Genomic DNA, 19,855 nt, shown 5'->3' with positions numbered 1-19,855 from the left:
GCGGCGGGGTCCCTCCCCTCGGCGCCCGCCGGCCGCGTGCGCTCGGCCCTCACGCCGTTGTTCCGTCCCCACCCGCTCCCTTCCGCGTGTGCCCCGAGGGCGCGGCGCGCCTCCTACGCAGGCCGGAGTGGGCCGGGCCGCTTCCCCTTCCTCACGTGCTCGGCGCCCCGCGGCCGCACCCGCGCCCGCGCCCCGGCCGCCTGGCCTCGGGGCCTCGAGCTCACCCACGTGCGCGGCTCGGGCGCCGGCGAGCGGGCCCCGAACAGAGAAAGGCTGTCAGGTGGCCGCCGGGGAGCGCGGGAGGGACCGGATGCTGAAGCGTGGCGGTTTGAAAAAAAAAATGGATGTCTGGTAATCGTGGGTTTTTTCTTCCCTCTTTCCAGCAACGAAGGTTTTGGGAACAGTAAAATGGTTCAATGTAAGAAACGGATATGGTTTCATCAACAGGTGAGATGACCGCCGCGGAAGCCCGGGCCCACGTCTTGCATGCTCCGCTCCCTCTGCAGGCTCGGGATGGCTCGAGCAGGTGTAGCTTGCCACCTCTGGTGTATTGTTGGTGTGGGTTTTGTTTCCTCTGATGACGGAAGGGATTAGTGGATGTAGAGATTCTTTGTTTTGCAGCTAAATATTAATCTGCAATTTAAAAGGCTTCTTATGCTGCAAAGCAATTTAAAAGGCAAGCGGAGCGAGCGAGCCAACTAACAGGGCGACCCGAGGAAACGAAGACCTAGCCTAATTCTCCTAGGTTTGGGCCCACCCCATTTTTGTCCTTGTCATCTTTTTATACGTTCTTGAAACCGGTATTTGAAAATGTGACCCACTGATTAGTGCATAGGGTGTTTACAGGCTGTCAACCTTCGGAGGTAACGGGATTTGACAGTGCCAGGATGGGGAGCCTTGTCCTTTTGACTATAAAGTTATTGCCTTTGTTGTGACATTTCAGTGTGTGCTGTCGTGAGTGCCTCGGATAAATTTCATGTTAGGATTACTTTGACAGCAGAGTTGCTCTTATTCGTAGAGTAAGTAACAGCTGGAAGAAAATGGTCTTTCCTTTTCTCAATTTTTCTTTCTCCTCTTGCCCTGAAGTTATACCTGTTAAATGACTTTTGTGACAGCTTTGGTTATAGCTTATTAGAGTGGCCTTAGTCTGCGATAACATTGTTCTTCGTGTGTGAAGGCGAAGCTACAAACTACATCCTTAGGATTAATCCTCAGGACTGTTTGTAGCGGTAGTGATGGTAACGCACAGGTTGCCCACGGCGCTCTTCAGTGGTCTCCTTGGAGCCGGGCATCGTTTTCAAGATGGCTGCCAGGGCCACTAGTGCAGCTACAGGGGTGGAGGGCACCGGGCTGCTGGTACCATGTGGGCCTTACAGGTGTGACACCATCTCGGCGTTTTCTTTCTTCCATACTTCAGAAGGCCTTAAACGACTAGATGTTCAAAAGAACACTTAAGATTAAGTAGTAACACCGCATGTTTGTGAAATGCATACCACTTCAGGAAACCAAATGGGCGAGATCAAGCTCACAGACAGACATAATAAAGTATTAAAGCAAAAGTGATTGTAAGTATTTGATGGTTCGTTTTCCACGTTTGCAGTTATGGAGAAACATTTTGTTTCTCCCAGAATCTTTAGGAATTTTCTGTCTGTTTTTACACTGCCTTGTGACAAAGCTAAGGCTACATTTGTCATGTTCTTTTATAACGAGTTACTAATTAGGAAGGAAAGGAGTGCTTTGGTGCTTATATTTGACCAGTTTTTAGTTGGTTGATTGTGAGCATCACTTAGTATCTCTATCTGACTCTGATTCTTCTTCCTGTCCTAACCCTTAAACCAGTGGTTTTCAAATTTAAGTGTGCTACCCATGGAAGGGTATTAAAAATGCAAATTCCTGAGTTCTTCCTTCCTAGCTTGGATTCGTTGGGTTTGGGGTACATTTTTAACAAGAATTTCAGGTGATTATGACTTGTGGGCCATATCTTGAAAACCATTGCTTTTAACCCTTGACCCAAGATAATGATAGGATATTGCTGGTATGCGCATCAGAAGGGACTGTAATTTGCAGCTTTTTCCGTGGTTAGGTTGTAGTTTGTGTGTGCTTTCAACGTGTAGCATGTGCCTCTGTTTTGCTGCATTTTGTTAAATGGCCATAGGTTATGATATTTTTGAAGCAAACAGTTGATACTCGCAGTAAGAGGAGTTCTTTACATACTCCATTGTTATTGTATGAGATACCATTCTTTGAATATCTCTGTTCTGACTTGCAATCAACTCAGTTGGTCATCTTCCAGGGCAAGTTCAATTAAATTGGCATTTGATGATCCTTTGTTTGGACTTTCCTAACCTAAACTTTTATATTTCTAAACTGGTCGTTTCAGTGATTCTCAGACTTTTTGAGTTAAGATACTGTAAAATCCGACTACGGTTAAGTCCAGGAAGATATATGTCTTAAAAGAACTACAGTTCTGGGGAGTTAGCAGTTGGCTCAGTGTGTGGACAGGGCTGGAGGCACCTGGCTCTCCTGAAGGGGTGGGGGAGCGGTCCTGTAAAGGAGAAGATGCAGTGTTTGCGATGATTACCTTGGCACTAATTTTAAGCTTGGAATTCTACGAAGAATATATTCTAGATTCTTAAGATTTTTGTAATTAAAGTGGATATTTTAATGTAAATTTCTTGCCTTCAAAGAAATATATTTTCATTGTAAGCATTTCAATCTGAATTATCTGTGATAATTTTTATAGCCTTGGTAGAATTATTTTTTAAAGGGTTTTCTTTTGATAGTTTTATTGTATAAAAGGTGCTAAATAAGAGCATGGAGCTATAAAAATAGCAAAAATTTTGGCTTAATTTTGTTAGGCCATGTAATCTAGGAATTCTGAGGAATTCCTTTGTGTGCTGTGTCTGCAAAAGATAATTGGATTATGTGACTAGAAGGGTTTATTAGCTCCCCAAAATGACTTTTCATTTTATTATGAAAAACTTCACTCCAAACTATTGAAGACATCAATGGAAGGATACTACAGGGGTCAGTGGTTTCAGGGTTTCATTGTCTGCTTTTTAAATCTAGAAACCAGATTTTGTCTTTTGCTTCCAGCTGTTGAGGATTAATCCATGCTCACCAGACTCGTGAAAGGTTGGCATGAATCAGTAACAACTTACTTTTCAGTGGGGTATGCATCTTTTATAGTGACCAGAATAGGAGTACTTTTCTGCTCTCCAGTGTACTTAAAATGCTAAATTAGTCATTCTAATATTTTGAGTGGGCAAGGAATTTGGAGCAAAGAGACTCACGTAGGACAGAGGTCACAAACTGGTGGCCTACTAGTTAAATCTACCCCCAGATGTTTCATTTGGACAGTACAGTGTCTTAAAAAGAATTGGAATTAATTACCGACATTTAAAACTCAGGAGATAATGCCAAAAATATCAGATTATCATCTTTTTTAAGATAAATTTTAGCTTTGGGGCCTGTAGTCCCATGTAAATAAAAATCAACTGGCCGTGCGTATTATTAATCACTTTTAAATGGGACATACATTTCCCTTTTTACCACAGTCTGTCAGGCTTAGTTTTCTCCTGATATTGACTGCCCTTCCTGCTTGGCCTGTGTATATGCATTTGAGTTTATTACTCATGGTTTAGGAAGAGTATAATAAACCAAGCCAGGGAGAGGCTTAGCTATCCCTCTTTACAAAAATACTTAGTCATGGCTGTCACGTTCAGTCTCCCTTTTGGGGATCCCATGTGTATATAACTGATAAAGGTGACTTCCTTCACACATGGTGATAAAAGTAGCTAGTGTTTATTAAGTACTTGTACCAGGCACTATTGTAAATGCTTTAAATGAACAAATTAATTTTCAAGACTTTTGATGTGTGAGTGCTGTTCTGAGGCACAGAAAGGTTGGGTAAATTTGCCCCAGGAAGCATAGCTAGTAAGTTGCAGAGCTAGGATTTGAACTCGCTTTTCTGACTCTGGAGTTTGTGTTTACTAAGTGCTATTATGCCGTCTCTGAAAATAGACCCTAGTCATCTTCAAATTGATTGTTGTCCACATTGTTACAGATAATTTGTTAGGGTGGATATTCTTAGCCATTGAAAGATCTCCAGCATGTCACCGAAGCTCTTATGTGCTGACTACTAGTTCCCCAGATCTGAAAAGCTCTCTGCTTCTCACTGCCAATTTCATGTAGTTGGGGATTGCCATAACAGTTCCAGTTCAGCATGTGGATTGGCTTTATGAATTAAAGGACTTGCTTAATAGCTAATATTGGGAGGCAGTTAAGGAATTAAAGGAGGGAACGTTAGACCTTTATCCCACTTCTGAATCTTTTTACTTCTGTTCTTATGTGACTGGTGATTTGAGAATGGGTTTTGCCTTTTTAAAGGGTTGTTTAAAAAAGAAGAAAGAGCAGCCGGCCCCATGGTGGAGTGGTTGTTTGTGCTCCCCACTTCAGTGGCCCAGGGTTTTCTGGTTCGGATCCTGGGCGCGGACATGGCACCACTCATCAGGCCATACTGAGGCGGCATCCCACATAGCTCACCCAGAAGGACCTACAGCTAGAATATACAACCAAGTACTGGGGGCTTTGGGGACTGGGACCGGGTCTGGGGGGGGGGGGGTGATGATTGGCAAAAGATGTCAGCTCAGGTGCCAATCTTTTTTTTTTTTAAAAGAAGAAGAAGAAGAGGAAGAAAGAATAGCCACAGAGCCTGACCTCACAAAGCCTAAAATGCTATGTGGTCCTTTAAAAGTTTGTAGACCTGTGGAAAGATGATTGCCAAGTCTCTTGGGCAGTTAAAGTCAGACTGATCTTAAGTCATAGAAGTCATGGATAGTCTACAACATAATTGACTAAATGTTGTCGTGCTGGGGAATGGTTAAAGACTTGGCAGTGTGGTGCTGAGGAAGAGATGGGGAGGAGGGAGGCATAAAAAGATAATTTAAGTAGTCCCCAAGTCATGATGTGTCATTGGCAGTCTTAAAAAGCACTATGTATTGGTTGGTTTTTTGAGAACTGGGGCTCTTAATAAGACAGTGACTTGGCACTTTAGGATTGATTTATATTCTGGCTATGTTAACAACTGATCTTAAGTTGGCCAGAAGTCATCTGTGTTCGCCAAGTCTTTGATATGTAAAATCTTTTCATCTTAAAATCTAGAGTAGAGAGCTAGTGTATTCACCTGTTTTTCTAGTACTTGGGGCTGTGGTTGCTTAGTTTCCTATACTCCAGTCTCAGCTCTTGGAAGCATCTACTATCCAGTTCACCTAAGGCAGAAGGGTAGAAAGTAGTGTAGGAAATGAGAGTGTATCTGTTGGGTGTGAGGAGTGTTTAATAGAGAACAAGTGAAAAGATAAGTGGGGTTTGTGATCTTAGGGCACATCTGCAGGACTCGATGTCTGGATGCTTTGGGTTCTGGAGCTTATAGATGCTAAATCCTGGAGTTTGTTTTTATAGCTATAGGATCATAAATTTATGCATTTGGGCATGTTAAGCTGTTGGAATGGCTTGGTGTGGTAATCTGCAACAAGGTAATAGCATAAGAGCATTTGGTTGTGAATGGATGAGCCTGTGTATGGTAGGTCTGTCTGATGGCAGTTCTGTGAATTGGCTAAAAATGTTTCGTAAAATTTTAGGATATCTTAAGACCCTTTTTAAGTTGGATATATTTAATAGTATAGGGGTTTAGTGCTGGCTGCATGGTTACCCTTCTTTGTGCTACATTAGGAACTCTTGAAGAGACTTCCATTTTCTTTCAATCCCAGCAGGGTTTCTTCCTCTTTCTTTAGCATTCCTCTAACTTAGAACGGTGTCCCCTTTTCTCTTCAGCCCCTTGCTCTGTGATTCCTTTTTCCTTGAAGTCAGTATTGTGTCCTCATTTGCTGAATAAGAACAATACTGTATTTCTAGGTAGGTGAGAAAATCTTCCAAGTGTGTTTTTCATTAAAAAATTTTCTGCAGTAAATAGTGTCCTTATTAACATGGGGTAGAGTAGAAGAATACAACCGAAAGAGTACACTTGATTGCAGGAGACTGGGAGGGCTGGCATGTGATAAACAGAGTGATGGCTGATGGAGTAGTGTAGACCCATGCTGTCCACTACAGTAGCCATCAGACACATGTGCTTGTTGAGCACTTGAAATTTGCCTAGTGCACTTGAGAAAATGAATTTTTATTCTAATTAGTGCCTTAAAACTGATACTCAATTTAGTGTTTTGAACCACTTTTTGAGTAGCTTGAGTATGTGAATCTTGTTTTCCAAAATGTGAAATACTCCAGTTTTTTTATTGATTATACATGTGGAAATAATGAAATTAATTTTACCTGTTTTTACTCATGGCTACTAGAAAATATACTTATATTTGGCTTGTATGTTGTTTCTTTTTTATTTTTGAGGAAGATTGGCCCTGAGGTAACACCTGTGCCCATCCCCCTCTATTTTATATGTGGGGTGCTGCCACAGCATGGCTTGATAAGCTGTGCGTAGGTCCACGCCCAGGATCTGAACTGGTGAACCCCTGGCTGGCCCCGTATATTTTGTTTCTATTGGACAGCAGTTCTGGGCACCAGACTGCAAGTGAAATAATTGTTTCAAGTGGCAGCAGTATGGATAGGCTTGGATTTGAATATAGTGTGGCTTTCACTGGGTTTAAAAAAGAAATAGTGAACACATAATAAGTGGTTGCTGTTATCCCCAACTTAACAAATAAGGCAACTTGCCTAAGAGCATGTCATTACTAATGGGATAGCTGGGATTCCAGTTTTGGCTCCACTGGTTCTAGTAAGGAGTTCTTAACTGCTGTACTCTACATACCACCTGCTCCTCTCTCTGATTAGTATGGCTAAACATACTATAATATGCAGAAAACCATATTGGTCATTCAGCTGCTCTGTTGGATTGAATGGTGGTGGCCTTCTAGATTAAAATCCTTGAGGATAGGTCATGTCTTATTTTTATTTCTGGTGCTTAGCATAGTAGCTAGCTAGCCAGCACAAGAAAATACAGTCATTCATTGCTTAAGACAGGGATGCGTTCTGAGAAATCCATGGTTAAGGAGATTTTGTTGTCATGTGAACGTCATCTAGTGTACTTTCGCAGACCTAGATGGTATCGCCCATTACACACCTAGGCTGTATGATACTAATCTTATGGGACCGCTGTCGAATATGTGGTTGTGTGTGCAGTCCATCATTGACAGAAACATTATGTGGTGCATAACTATACTCACCTTTATTTTAAAGGAATGAATGAAGCCTTTGGATTTGCTGTCCTTTCATTGTAGGCCCACTGGCTTGTGGCAGATTTTGGAATAACTAATAAGATGGAATAATGTGAAAGAGTAGCTTTTAGAACAGTAAAAGGTGACGGTAATTACATTTTAATTTTAGAAACTGGCTTAGTATTAAGTGAATAGTAGGCGCTCAATAAATATTTTAAAAATTTGAGAACCCACCATGTTCCTACAATATGCTGCGTGCTAGGTGAAAGTATTTTAATTGCTGCTTTTCCTTCTTCAGTAAGATCTCTAGTGGCCACGGCATGCATTTTTTCCAGTGTTACTGTAGATCAGGGGTCAAAAAACTACCAAGTCACAACTGGTTTGGTTTGGTTTGTGAGCTGAGAATGGTTTTTACATGTTGAAGGGTTGTGTGGGGGAATATGTAGCAGAGCCCTGGTCTCATCACGGAATAACTGTACTGCAGGCAAGGGTATAGGGATCCTTATTATTTGTAGTCTTTTCAGAAAATTGGAGAAACCATATGCTCTTACCTACTTCTAAAGCTAAAATGGAAGGATTTCCAGACTGGTCCTTTTTGAGTTTTCAGCATAGTGAAGACCAGGGCCTGGAGAGTCAGACCTACCACTATGAGGAAATGACCACATACTTTATTTTCCCAGTTTATAGGATGGGGGTTGATAATAGCATCTGCCTCAGGATTGTGAGGATTGAGTGATACAGTTAAAGCATGTGGCACAGTATCTGGAGCTTAAACCCTCTATAACGTAAGCTGCTCTGTGTCTATTTCGTTTTTCCCATTTTGCAGGTGAAGAAAGGATCCAGTGAGGAGGCAGCTTTCCAGCATCAGAGAATTGTTAACAGTAGAATGAGGGCTAAAAATTTGGTTTTATGTTAGCATTTCCTTGAATTTCTGGGTAGTCATTTGACAAATTGTAACTAGATCAGTGTAATGCATCTAAACCATAGTTGTCTATCTTGGCTGAAACTGCATTTTCTGAGCAGTCGAATTTCTTCCTAAAATTCATTTACACTTTGGCCATGATAATCCCTAGTAGGTTGATTTAGTTTCAGCAGAATAAGTGAGTACTATGTTGTCTGGCATGACGTCATTAGTGAGTTTTTGTTTAGTGTTTGTCTCCATAAAGCATCTCCCTAAGCTGCTTTCCAGGGATGACTGTCTCGTGTATTGCCTACTTTGTACTGTTGGTAAAAAGATTGTCCTGACTAAATAAGTAGTTTGGTACATTATCTAATATTCCTTTTATAACCTTGAAGTACCATGTTTGCCGGGTGAATAATGTGGATACTGGTGGTGTCCATGTTTGTACTTCATTATGGTTTTTTCTTTTTATAAATTAATACTTTATTTTTAAGAGCAGTTTTAGGTTCGTGGCAGAATTGAGCAGAGAATACAGAGTTCCTGTATACGACATGCCCATACCCACGTGGCCTCCCCTGTGATCCTACACCAAAGAGATATGTTTGTTACAATTTACATTGCCATGTCATTGTCACCCCAAGTCCATAGTTTATGTTAGGGCTCACTCCTGGTGTTCTGCATTCTTAGGGGGTTTTAGTGGTCACTTTTAGGACCTCAAGAAGAGTTGGGAATTGGAAACGGTGATGAGGAAATGATTGAGGACGAAGTGAAAAAGAAGGAAGCTGGGAAATAATGGAAGGAAATATAAGGAGTGACAAGACAGCTGTTGCTAGTCACTTCTACCCTCTTAATAGCTTAGTTAGGTCACCCTTTGATTTTAGGCTTTTTTTTTTTTATCTTCTACAGGTAGTGAGGTTATAACTGTTGGCAACAGCTTAGTCTTTAAAGCAGAAATCATGATGGCTTACTAGTTTTGTTTTTAATCTTTGGCACTGAAATATATTCCATTTTCTGACTGGTTCAACTTGGTCCTGTCTTGCAGGAATGACACCAAGGAAGATGTATTTGTACACCAGGTGAGTGCTCGTGTGGATCTTTACACTTCTAGCTCAAGGCCTCTCAGAAGAAAAGGGTGGATGTCTTCTCAACTGTTGTTCTTTGCAAAAAGATTATTAAGCCCAACCACCAAAGAATTCATTTAGTTCCCACAGGAAGAGTGGTAGCATGCTTAAATGTATACATTGAAACATTGTATTGTCAGTTCACTTTATTAAAATAGGTGTTTCAAATTGGTATTTTGTTAATAGTTGTAGCTTTGTAAAATATTGAATCTGCTTAACTCAGTACACTGAATTTTCATACCTAATTTAAGATTAACAAAAAACCACCATTAACCTAAACTTGAACTAATGTTGCTATGAACAGACAGAAACTTTGACGAGATATTTTCAAATGCTATTAGGTTTACCTCTGGTGAGGACAGATCACAGTAATCAGGAGGGAAATAGCTAGAACAAAGCTGGAAAACATTAATTTGAAATGAATGCTAGAAAACTAGCAAAGTAATGTAGGTCCTTCTCTTTATTCTAAAGCACTTTGAATGGGTAAGATGTTTTTACCTCTGGAGAATTTTGGCTGGCTTGGAAAATTTAGAAATCGCCACTAGTTTATGGTTAAGTGAAAAGGCAGCGTGGCAAAGTTGGCAATTAATCACTAAATAATTTTTAGATTAGCTTTAGTGTTTTGAGAGGGAAAAAATAACATAGGGATAGCTACTACGTGCTGAACTTTCTCAAATACCATTTAAGGGAAATATTTTGAAATACGCTTGAGGGTTAAGGAATTTATTGTTTAAAATAAGAGATTGCCAAATGAACACTAATATCGCAAACTTAAGTATATTATAGGCTCCATTGGACTTAATTACCCTCACAGTTATGCAGTAGGTAGGAAAAACACGTTTGTATGTGTGTACTTACGTGCTCTGCAATTTTTTCATAAGACTGTTGAAATACTGTGTTGAAAATCAAAACTTTTAAACCAGGTTTTTATACTGTAATCCAGACATCAAAAGACAGTCACTTTCCACACCATACCTTTGTTCAGGCAGGTGCGAGCTTGCATGGCAGCGTACTTCTTAGGAAGGGCTGTCTTGGGTTGGTGCTTTGTAGCTCTCTGAAGTGTCCTCTACAGCATTCAGTGGCAATGAAGGGGAAAGCCAGATCAATTTCTAGTATGTCCAGAACCCTATCAGATAATAGCAGGAACAAATACAAGTATGGGAACATTTAAATTCGTCACATAAATATAGGACTGCTCAGACGATGCTATTTTAAAGCAAATGTTTGTTTTATAAAATTGAACCAATTTTTACGTGTTCCTTAACTTCCCTTCTGATGTTCAAGGGAATATGTAGACTTAGGAACAAGAGACAGCAAGGCCTGTCAGCAACACTAAAGGGTTTGAGGAGTGTGGGGGAGGGCATTGAGGATGCTGACCGAAATAGTAGTTTTGGGATTTTAATTATCCAGACTTCTGCTATCCCCTATGACTGCAGGTAATTGAGAGGTGGCTATATATGAAAGGTATGAAAACTTTGTGACAGTTTAGATGACAGATGAGATCAACTATTTGGCTGAACGCATGACACCCACTTGTACTGACCCACAAGTTGTCACCAATATGCTTTCCTCTTTATTTTGGAAGTGGTTTCAACATTTAGTTGTTTCTTGGGACTTTTGGCTGCTCAGGTCTTAGTGGTGTATCAAGGAGACTGCAGTTCTGGGCAACTTAGCTTAATTGGCTTCAGATTTGTTGGTTGTCCTGCCTCCTCTGGAGTGGAAATGCATGGGTGATCCTGTAATGAATCCCACTGTGATGTAGTAGGATGAACATGGGGTTTGCAGTCCCAAGACCTGGATTTAGAAAAGTCCACACTCAGCTGCTTATTAGCTGCACGACCTTGGGCAAGTCACCTAACTTTTAAAAGCCTGTTTTATCATCTGTTAAAAAGGAGTAATAATACCTCATGTCATCTGTCACAAGGAGATTGAATAGGTAATATATGAAAGAACTTAGTGGAAGTACTACACACAAATGTGAGGTGTTATTCTTCCCCTTTTACTTGGTTGTAGCAGTCTAGAGAACAAGTAACAATGAGACTTATTGTATTGGGGGAGGTAATAACCAACTGTCCCATGCAGTCAGAAAATATAAAAAGTGACACGGTTAATACATGTGAATTGCACTTCCATTGAAGTATTATCACAGGTTGGAAGGGATTTTGGTTGACCTTTGCAATTGAGTTGGATATGGTACCACAGGGACAAGTTGGTTTGGTCAACTTTGAAGCGTGCAAACCTCAACTCGCCTGTCATCTAAACTGGCCCTTTGTGGGGCTAGCTTCTACTATTAAGTGCAGTCTTTGGGGGATAGGTGGATATCCTCATTTTGTTCAAAGCTACACATAATGCTTTTGCAAAAAGCATTTTTTAAAAATGTATATTGTTGTGTCTGTCTTGAGTGTTAAATTATTTGTTTTAGTTTGGAAAATAGTGGTAAAATGCTGGGGCCTTGTAAGATTGGAGTATTGTGATTGAGGTTGGGGGTAGCATTGGTCCCTGTTTTTCTAAATTTATTGACGGTTTGGTCTTATTAAAGGTAAATTTAAGTATTGTATCCAAGCTAAAATAATATTGACTCTGGTACATTTTAAATGAAAAAGCACATTATTCTCCCCTGTTAATCTATTTTTGGAATGTGATATTACTAGACTGCCATAAAGAAGAATAACCCCAGGAAGTACCTTCGCAGTGTAGGAGATGGAGAGACTGTGGAGTTTGATGTTGTTGAAGGAGAAAAGGTGAGGATGCTTTTTGTGTAAAGGTTTGACTTCAGTATGGCAATATTGTGGAGATCTCATCCGTGAGGATGGTGGCTCTAATGTGGATTGATGGGTCAGGTGACCACATGAACACAGGTGCATCAAACCTAATGTGCTGGCTGCAGTTAGAGGGCGATCTCTTCAGAACAGTGAGGAACTAATAGTTAATCATTTCTATGCACCCCTGGCCACATAGACTCTTTTTTTGTTTGTGTTGTGTAAATTTGGTTAAGTGTACTTAATTCCATTGTCACTGTCAATATATGATGGCTTTTGTAGGGTGCGGAGGCAGCAAATGTTACAGGCCCTGGTGGAGTTCCAGTGCAAGGCAGTAAATATGCAGCAGACCGTAACCATTATAGACGCTATCCACGTCGCAGGGGTCCTCCACGCAATTACCAGCAGAATTACCAGAATAGTGAGAGTGGGGAAAAGAATGAGGGATCGGAGAGCGCTCCCGAAGGCCAGGCTCAACAACGCCGGCCCTACCGCAGGCGACGGTTCCCACCTTACTACATGCGGAGACCCTATGGGCGTCGACCACAGTATTCCAACCCTCCTGTGCAAGGAGAAGTGATGGAGGTAAGTCTCACCAGAAAGTAAAAGGATGGACAGCAGCATGTGGTAACTTTTGATAGGACTGCATTTTAAACATTTCCTGGGTGTCTTCCCCTATATTGGATTAATCGTACAGGAAGCACTTTTTGATTCCTAATAACCAGAAATTTAATGACTTATAATCACAGTTATTAGGTGATTTCCTTTATTTACTTTTAACTTCTGTATTTAGACTTTGGATTTGTCTGGTTGGGTTTTTACTGTTACTGATCCATTTGGCTCAATGTGCATTGTCTTTTCAGGGTGCTGACAACCAGGGTGCAGGAGAACAAGGTAGACCAGTGAGGCAGAATATGTATCGGGGTTATAGACCACGATTCCGCAGGTATGGTTTTCATTAAAAAATTTCTCCGACATCTGTTAGGACTTGGTCACGTCGTCTCCTGCTGTCTTTTTGAGTCATTTATCTGTTAGCACTCACATTTTCTTTCAGCAGATGGCTAAGGTGAACCTGAAGTCAGTTGTCTTTGAGAGTATGTTCTTTGCATCTTTGCTGCTTGTGTAGATGAGCTCTACTTTATACAGTTGTTGTTCCTCCCCCTCTAATGAGGGTATGGAATTAAGACCTGCTTCATTGGGAAGGAGAAAGGTAAAAGTAATCTTTTAAGCATTAGGCTCTGAACTGCACCGTATCATAAATGAAGAATCAACAGAGTTTTATCTTTGAGATGGCACAATTTTTCATTAAACACTTCTCAGTGTAAGTAGGTACTTTTTTTTGTCACCCTAAAGTTGCAAAGTGAAATCACTCCATTAAGAATTTACATTTTGGGAAAAAGAAACCCAATTCCGTATTAGCCTTAACCAACCAACCTACCTGCTTGGGTATTAGAGAATCCTTTTTAAATGGAGGATGTTTAATGATTAGAGTATAGACTAATTGGGGAAGAGCTCCATGAGCCAGACATGTTTAGTACATAAGTGTAGTGCACCATGATGCAGTAGTCCCAGTCCCACACTGGCAGGATGGAATAGTGTGTACAGGTAATTCTTGAAAGGGTCTTATATCAAAGCATTGAGTCTCTACAAGTGATCCCTAACGGTAACTGGTAATATACTCAAAAACCCAATACAGTAATAACTCTTCTTAACTGATAATCGCTTACGTAGCAACCTTCACTGTAGATGTCCAAATAAGTTTTAAGAAACAAGTTACTGGGGCCAGCCCAGTGGCGTTGTGGCTCGTTCCATGTACTCCACTTTGGTGGCCTGGGGTGCACGGGTTTGGATCCTGGGCGCAGACCTACACGCCACTCATCAAGCCATCCTGTGGCAGCATCCCACATACGAAAAATAGAGGAAGATTGGCACAGGTGTTAGTAGCTCAGGGTCAATATTACCAAAAAAAAGAAAAACAAGTTCCTTACTATAAAAGTACCCAAAATACAATATAGAAGTCTTCAAAATATGTTGAACTGTAGAAGAGAGGAGGTTTCTAACTACAACTTTTCTGTTTTACGAAAATGAGCACTCAGTGGAGCTTTAGGAACTAGGAAGCCCAATTGAGATTATATTACCTACATCAGTATATGTCTGTTGAATTTTTTGCTGAGGAAGATTAGCCCTGAGCTAACATTCATGCCAGTCTTCCCCCACTTTATATGTGGGTCACCGCCACAGCATGGCTGACAAGTGGTATAGGTCTGAGCCTGGGATCTGAACCCTTGAACCTGGGCCGGCAAGGTGGAGCGCACTGAACTTAACAACTGCACCACAGGGCTGGCCCTTGTATGTTGAGTTTTGCAATAGGCATGTCTGTGATGTATTTTTTCCTTCTTTCCATTGATGTATGTTCTGTCCTGAGAGTTTCTAATTCATGAAAACGAGCTCAAGTCTTAGCTGATGTTCACTGAAATTGGAGTTCTCTAATACTGGAGCCACCAGGAGATTGTGTTGGCTGTGTGCTGGATGTTGGAGATAGATGAGCTCTTCCTGTTGAGTGAGGAAAATTATTTTTCATGCTGACAGATTGTTAGGCTTTGTTGATCTTGAACTGAATTATGGTTCAAACTGTTTTAAACCTAAACATAGATACCTTGCAAAAATATTGCAAATAATATCAGAATAGCATTTTTTAAACAGTGTTAAATGTTTTAAAGTTGGTCTAAGATAAGCTTTCATGGCAGTCTATCCATTACATCCATGGGTGCCAACAGCAGAATCCTTGATTTACCTTTTTGTTACACTGTAGAACTGCTTAAATTTTCTGCCTAGTTTCATTGTGTCCTTAAAAATAGCACATGAATTTTTGTTGAGTGCTTCAGTTTTACTGTTTGCTTTTTGATTTAAGTTAGACTTCATAGTCTTCATTCGAATGGATAGACTTGTTGACAATGCCAGATAACTCCTATGGTGACATAGAATTGCCTTAAAATTTACAATGATTCTGTCAATGAATGCAGGGCTTTCCAGACCATTTATCCAGGAATTTTTTTGTTCAGTTTGAATAGTAAATGACACATATTGCCTATAATGTGTAGTCTGAAGTCCTGATTGGTATAGGTCCAAGAGCAAATTGAAAGAGATCTGAGGCAGGTAAAGCAGGAGTTTTGCTGAAAAAAAAGACAAATGAGGTGGCACTAAGGTAAGAGTGGCTTCAGGAAAGGATCCTTATTTATGGGAAATGAGAGCATATTTGTAGGCTCAAAAATGCAATAGAAGAGGACAGTTGGCAGGAGAGTGACTGCTGGAACTGTCTTCAGTTGGGATAGTTTTGTCCACAAGTAGGGGTTGGCCTTTCGCTAGGAACCATGGGCATTTCTTGTGTAAGAACCCGGAGTATGTGGGCCGCCTGTGTGTTAGTAAAGTCAAAAGGAGAGGTAAGAGAGGAGGTTTGGGAAGTTTGGAACAAAGATGTGAAATTATATCTGTAAAAGAAGAATAGGGGAAATCAAATAATAGAGTAGTAATCACAAATTTAAAGTGCATCCACCCAGCATGGTTGTATTTTTCCAGCCACTTTGAGTAGCAGGCTCAGATTGGGCAGAGAGTTGGATTTGTCCTGCATTTGTTTACCCAGATGGAGATACTGGGGTTGGGATTGGTTATAATGATAAATGGTGAACTTTATACTTACATAAGGGGGGAGGTAAGGATTAAGGGAGTGTGAGGGACAGGCTGGGTGATAGGATCACTGAATTATAGGTGCTAGTGGAAGTAAAGAATGAGAGAACAAGAAGGAATAAGAAGGGCGGACTGGAGAGTGGAATGCTTGAAATTGAGCAAACTCAAGTAGAAAACAAGGACCAGATGGGAGGCCAAGAATCTAAAAGCCTGGGTTATTTGGGGCTGTCGTGATAACTACGACAGGAAAATGATGGTAAATGACACACAGCCTAACGTAAGATTTGAAAGCTTGGGGTTTGGACAGAAATGGGGGGAATGGTCTAAGAAGCCACAGTGATAGGGATGGGGCAGCTCCATTCGTAGGCTGCAGGAGAAAGCCAGAGCAGTTTTGCCAAAGATTGGCCATGAGTTCCAAAAAAATGGGAAGGTTTCAGGAGAAGGGGAGGGGTTGGAATGGGTAGTTGGGAGATTGGAGGATTTAGAAGTGAAAAATGGGGTGTACAGATCTAAATTGGAATTAAAACCTATGATGACTGATAGGTTAGGTATAAAAGGCATGATGTTAACGTTGGTGTTCCTGGGGTGCTGTGATTATGGATGGAGGAAAGGCCAAGAAAACGTCACTGTTTTCTGATGTTTGTAATCACCAGGGAAAGAAATCGAGTGTCTTTTTCTCGATGATTAAAAAAGTTGTGATCTTTTTTTGGTGCTGGGTTATTTTTAATTTCAGGCCATTGAAGATAATATATTGATGGAATGTAACACTTAAACTTTTTTCATGTGTGCAACTCAGTGGCTTTTAGTATACTCAAAAAGGTATGCAACCATTACTGCTGATTCCAGACATTATCACCCACCTCCCCCCAAAAAATATCCATTAGCAGTCACTCCCCATTCCTCTCTATCCCAGCCACTTGCTTACACTAGGCTACTTTCTGTCGCTGGATTTGCCTTTTGTGGACATGTCATATAAATGGAATCAAAATATGTGGCTTCTTTATGTGCTTAGCTTCTCTGGCTTAGCCTGTTTTTAAAGTTCATCCACGTTGTAGCATGTATTGGTACTTGATTCCTTATTATGGACAAATCATGTTCCATTCTATGGGTATCATGTTTTGTTTCTAAATCAGTTCATGAACATTTGAGTTGTTTCCACTTTTTTTGTTATTAAAAATATTATTCTCTTGGGTATAGACCCTTGAGTGAAATCGCTGGGTCACATAGTAACTCCTCAAAATTTGGAGGAGTTTCCAAAGCTGCTGTGCCATTTTATATTCCTGCCAGCCATGTATGAGGAATTCCCGTTTCTCCACATCTTCACTGACGCTGGTCATTTTCCGACCTTTTGGTTGTGGCCATCCCAGTAGATAATGAAGTTGTGTCATGGGTTTTGATTTGCATTTCCCTAATGATTGACTAGCAGTTGCTGTGTACCGTCATTTATATGCAGGGGGGAGGGCATCTTTTTTTATTTTGATTTCTTGCCTTTTTAGCAAGTGTTCGTCTGCAAAGGTTAGCAGTTGTTCCCAAGCCATAAAGCCATTTTATTTTTCTTTTAAAATTTTTTTATTTTATTTCATGTATTTATTTTTTGTGAGGAAGATTAACCCTGAGCTAACATCTGTGCCCATCTTCCTCTACTTTATATGTGGATCACCACCACAGTGTGGCTGACGAGTGGTGTACATCTGTGTCAGGGATGTGAACCCAGGCCACCAGAGCTGAGCGTGCTGAACTGAACCACTACGGCCATGGGGCTGGCCCCAAGAGCCCATTTTAAAATAACATCAGAGTTTGATGGTGGTGTGCCCATTTTAGTCATTTCACGATTAGCTTTGTAATAGAGTATAGTGTAAGTAAAAGTTTGCTAGTCCATTAAAACCAGATTTAAATGCTCATCTTCCAGTTAACACTTCCAAATACTTGTTTGTGAAATATGAACCAAGTTTGCTCTATGATTTCTACTAACTTACTTGCAGACCGCTTGACAGGAAGGTCAGATATGGTGTTTGGTTGAGTGGATCAAGTGTTAACACTGGTGGGTGGGCTAAAGAAAGAAGGTTTTATCATTGCAAGATTGCCCAATATTCATTCCAGGGGCCCTCCTCGCCAAAGACAGCCTAGAGAGGATGGCAATGAAGAAGATAAGGAAAATCAAGGAGATGAGACCCAAGGTCAGCAGCCACCTCAACGTCGGTACCGCCGCAACTTCAATTACCGACGCAGACGCCCAGAAAACCCTAAACCACAAGATGGCAAAGAGACAAAAGCAGCCGATCCACCAGCTGAGAATTCGTCCGCTCCCGAGGCTGAGCAGGGCGGGGCTGAGTAAATGCCGGCTTACCATCTCTACCATCATCCGGGTAAGTAAGCCTAGGTGGGCTTCAGGCCTCTGAGCAGTCTTGAGTGGTATGCATTAAGGCAAGAGAAAAAACCCAGTCCATCAGGTAAGGTAAGCTGTGTTTACTTACAGTGTCTTCCGCCTGAATTAATCTCACAGTTGCTTAAATTCTGCCTTTTGGTAATGGCCAGTATCAGACCATTCTTGGCCTCCAGTCACCTCAGTTCTTCTACCTGGAGGCCTGTCTTCACGTTGTGTCTTGAGTATTAGAGCCTTCTGTCAACCTCTCTGAGTGAGTTTGGTGATTTCAGTACATTATCTTCAGGGAAAGTGGCAGCTTTGACATCGTATCATCAGTTCCAAAATTAAGGGATTCCTTTGCTGTCAGCCTTTACTTGATACTGAGAGACATGTAATTGTCTCTGCTAGGCTCTTGAATTATCATTTTCAGCCAGTAGTTCTTTTCGTCTTTTCCCTCTATACTATTTGTGGGTGGCGAAAGGTCATCCAGAACCTGCAAGTAACCGTTGTTGTCACACAGCAGTGTCCACTCCTGTTGTAAATCACTGCCTTCCCTACTTAGCTAATGTGAACTGGAGCCATGTGGTGTCCTAAGAGAGCACTGCAGTGAACTGTGCGAGATAACCTTTGTTTTGTTTTTCTTTACAGTTTAGTCATCCAACAAGAAGAAATGAATATGAAATTCCAGCAATAAGAAATGAACAAAAGATTGGAGCTGAAGACCTTAAGTGCTTGCTTTTTGCCTGTTGACCAGATAACTAGAACTATCTGCATTATCTATGCAGCATGGGGTTTTTATTATTTTTACCTAAAGATGTCTCTTTTTGGTAATGACAAACGTGTTTTTTAAAAAAAAAAAAAAGCCTGGTTTTTCTCAATACACCTTTAAAGGTTTTTAAATTGTTTCATATCTGGTCAAGTTGAGATTTTTAAGAACCTCATTTTTAATTTGTAATAAAAGTTTACAACTTGATTTTTTCAAAAAAGTCAACAAACTGCAAGCACCTGTTAATAAAGGTCTTAAATAATTGTCTTTGTGTATATTTCTGTATTGTTTTATTTTCGTTTATAAATCCTTGGCTGGTGGTAGGACCCTTAGCTTAGACCTGTCTGCAGATAGATGGTACTCACTGGTAATTGCTCGGGGAAATTTTCTTAAAATGTGTAATTCTTCATTAAGTGACGTAACTATGGGCTCGTGCTTAAAAATTGGAAAATATTTACTTACTGTTATAATTAGCCGTTGGCCTCTTTGTACGGTCCTTCTGCTGGGAGGCAGTGGTAAAGGGGACTGGACATGCTCCAGCAAAGACCAGCTGGATTCTAATCCCTGGAAGCCACTTTTTTCTGTCTCCGATTTCAGCCCGCCAAGTGAAGGCATCTACCTTAGAGCTGTCAGGTGCCTGCCATGGAGCCTGGCGTCACAGTCACTAGAGACGGTAACAACATAACGTAACACCTGTGGAAAGGCTACAGACATTGAGATCAGTGAACTCAACTCCTTTGTAACCTAAGCCTGTTCTGGCTATTCTTTTAAAATGTCTCCTTAGATGCTGTTTGACTCCCTTTATGGACTAGTCTGGCTGCTGTCCAGAGACTCATTCTGGGTCATTCAGGCCAGCTTTTGTGGCCCAGGGGAAAGATGATGGGATGTAGAGTAGGCTGGAGTGGCACATCCAGGAGTCCTGCAGTGCTGTGTAAGTCCAGATGGTGGTGCCACTTGCCACAATGTGCTCAGGGTTCACAGAACCAAGACGGCATTGCTCTTTATTTCCATTCTAAGGGACTGGCGAGTGAAGTGG

General features: G+C 41.0%; 1 protein-coding gene across 1 annotated transcript; it reads left to right on the top strand.

Annotated features, from left to right (window-relative positions):
* Window positions 1-379: 379 nt before the first annotated feature.
* YBX1 (Y-box binding protein 1) lies at window positions 380-19,082 on the top strand (the record flags this gene model as incomplete). The annotated part of the gene is made up of 7 exons (XM_046660725.1): window positions 380-447; window positions 9,167-9,200; window positions 11,897-11,986; window positions 12,287-12,589; window positions 12,868-12,950; window positions 17,789-18,054; window positions 18,702-19,082. Coding segments are annotated over 6 exons (813 nt in total), but the record flags the coding sequence as incomplete, so codon positions are not given.
* Between the last annotated feature and the right edge of the window lie 773 nt (window positions 19,083-19,855).

This window comes from Equus quagga, chromosome 5 (genome assembly GCF_021613505.1).
Source record: "Equus quagga isolate Etosha38 chromosome 5, UCLA_HA_Equagga_1.0, whole genome shotgun sequence".
In the NCBI taxonomy this organism is placed as follows: domain Eukaryota; kingdom Metazoa; phylum Chordata; class Mammalia; order Perissodactyla; family Equidae; genus Equus; species Equus quagga.
This window is presented reverse-complemented; position numbering and strand designations above follow the sequence as displayed.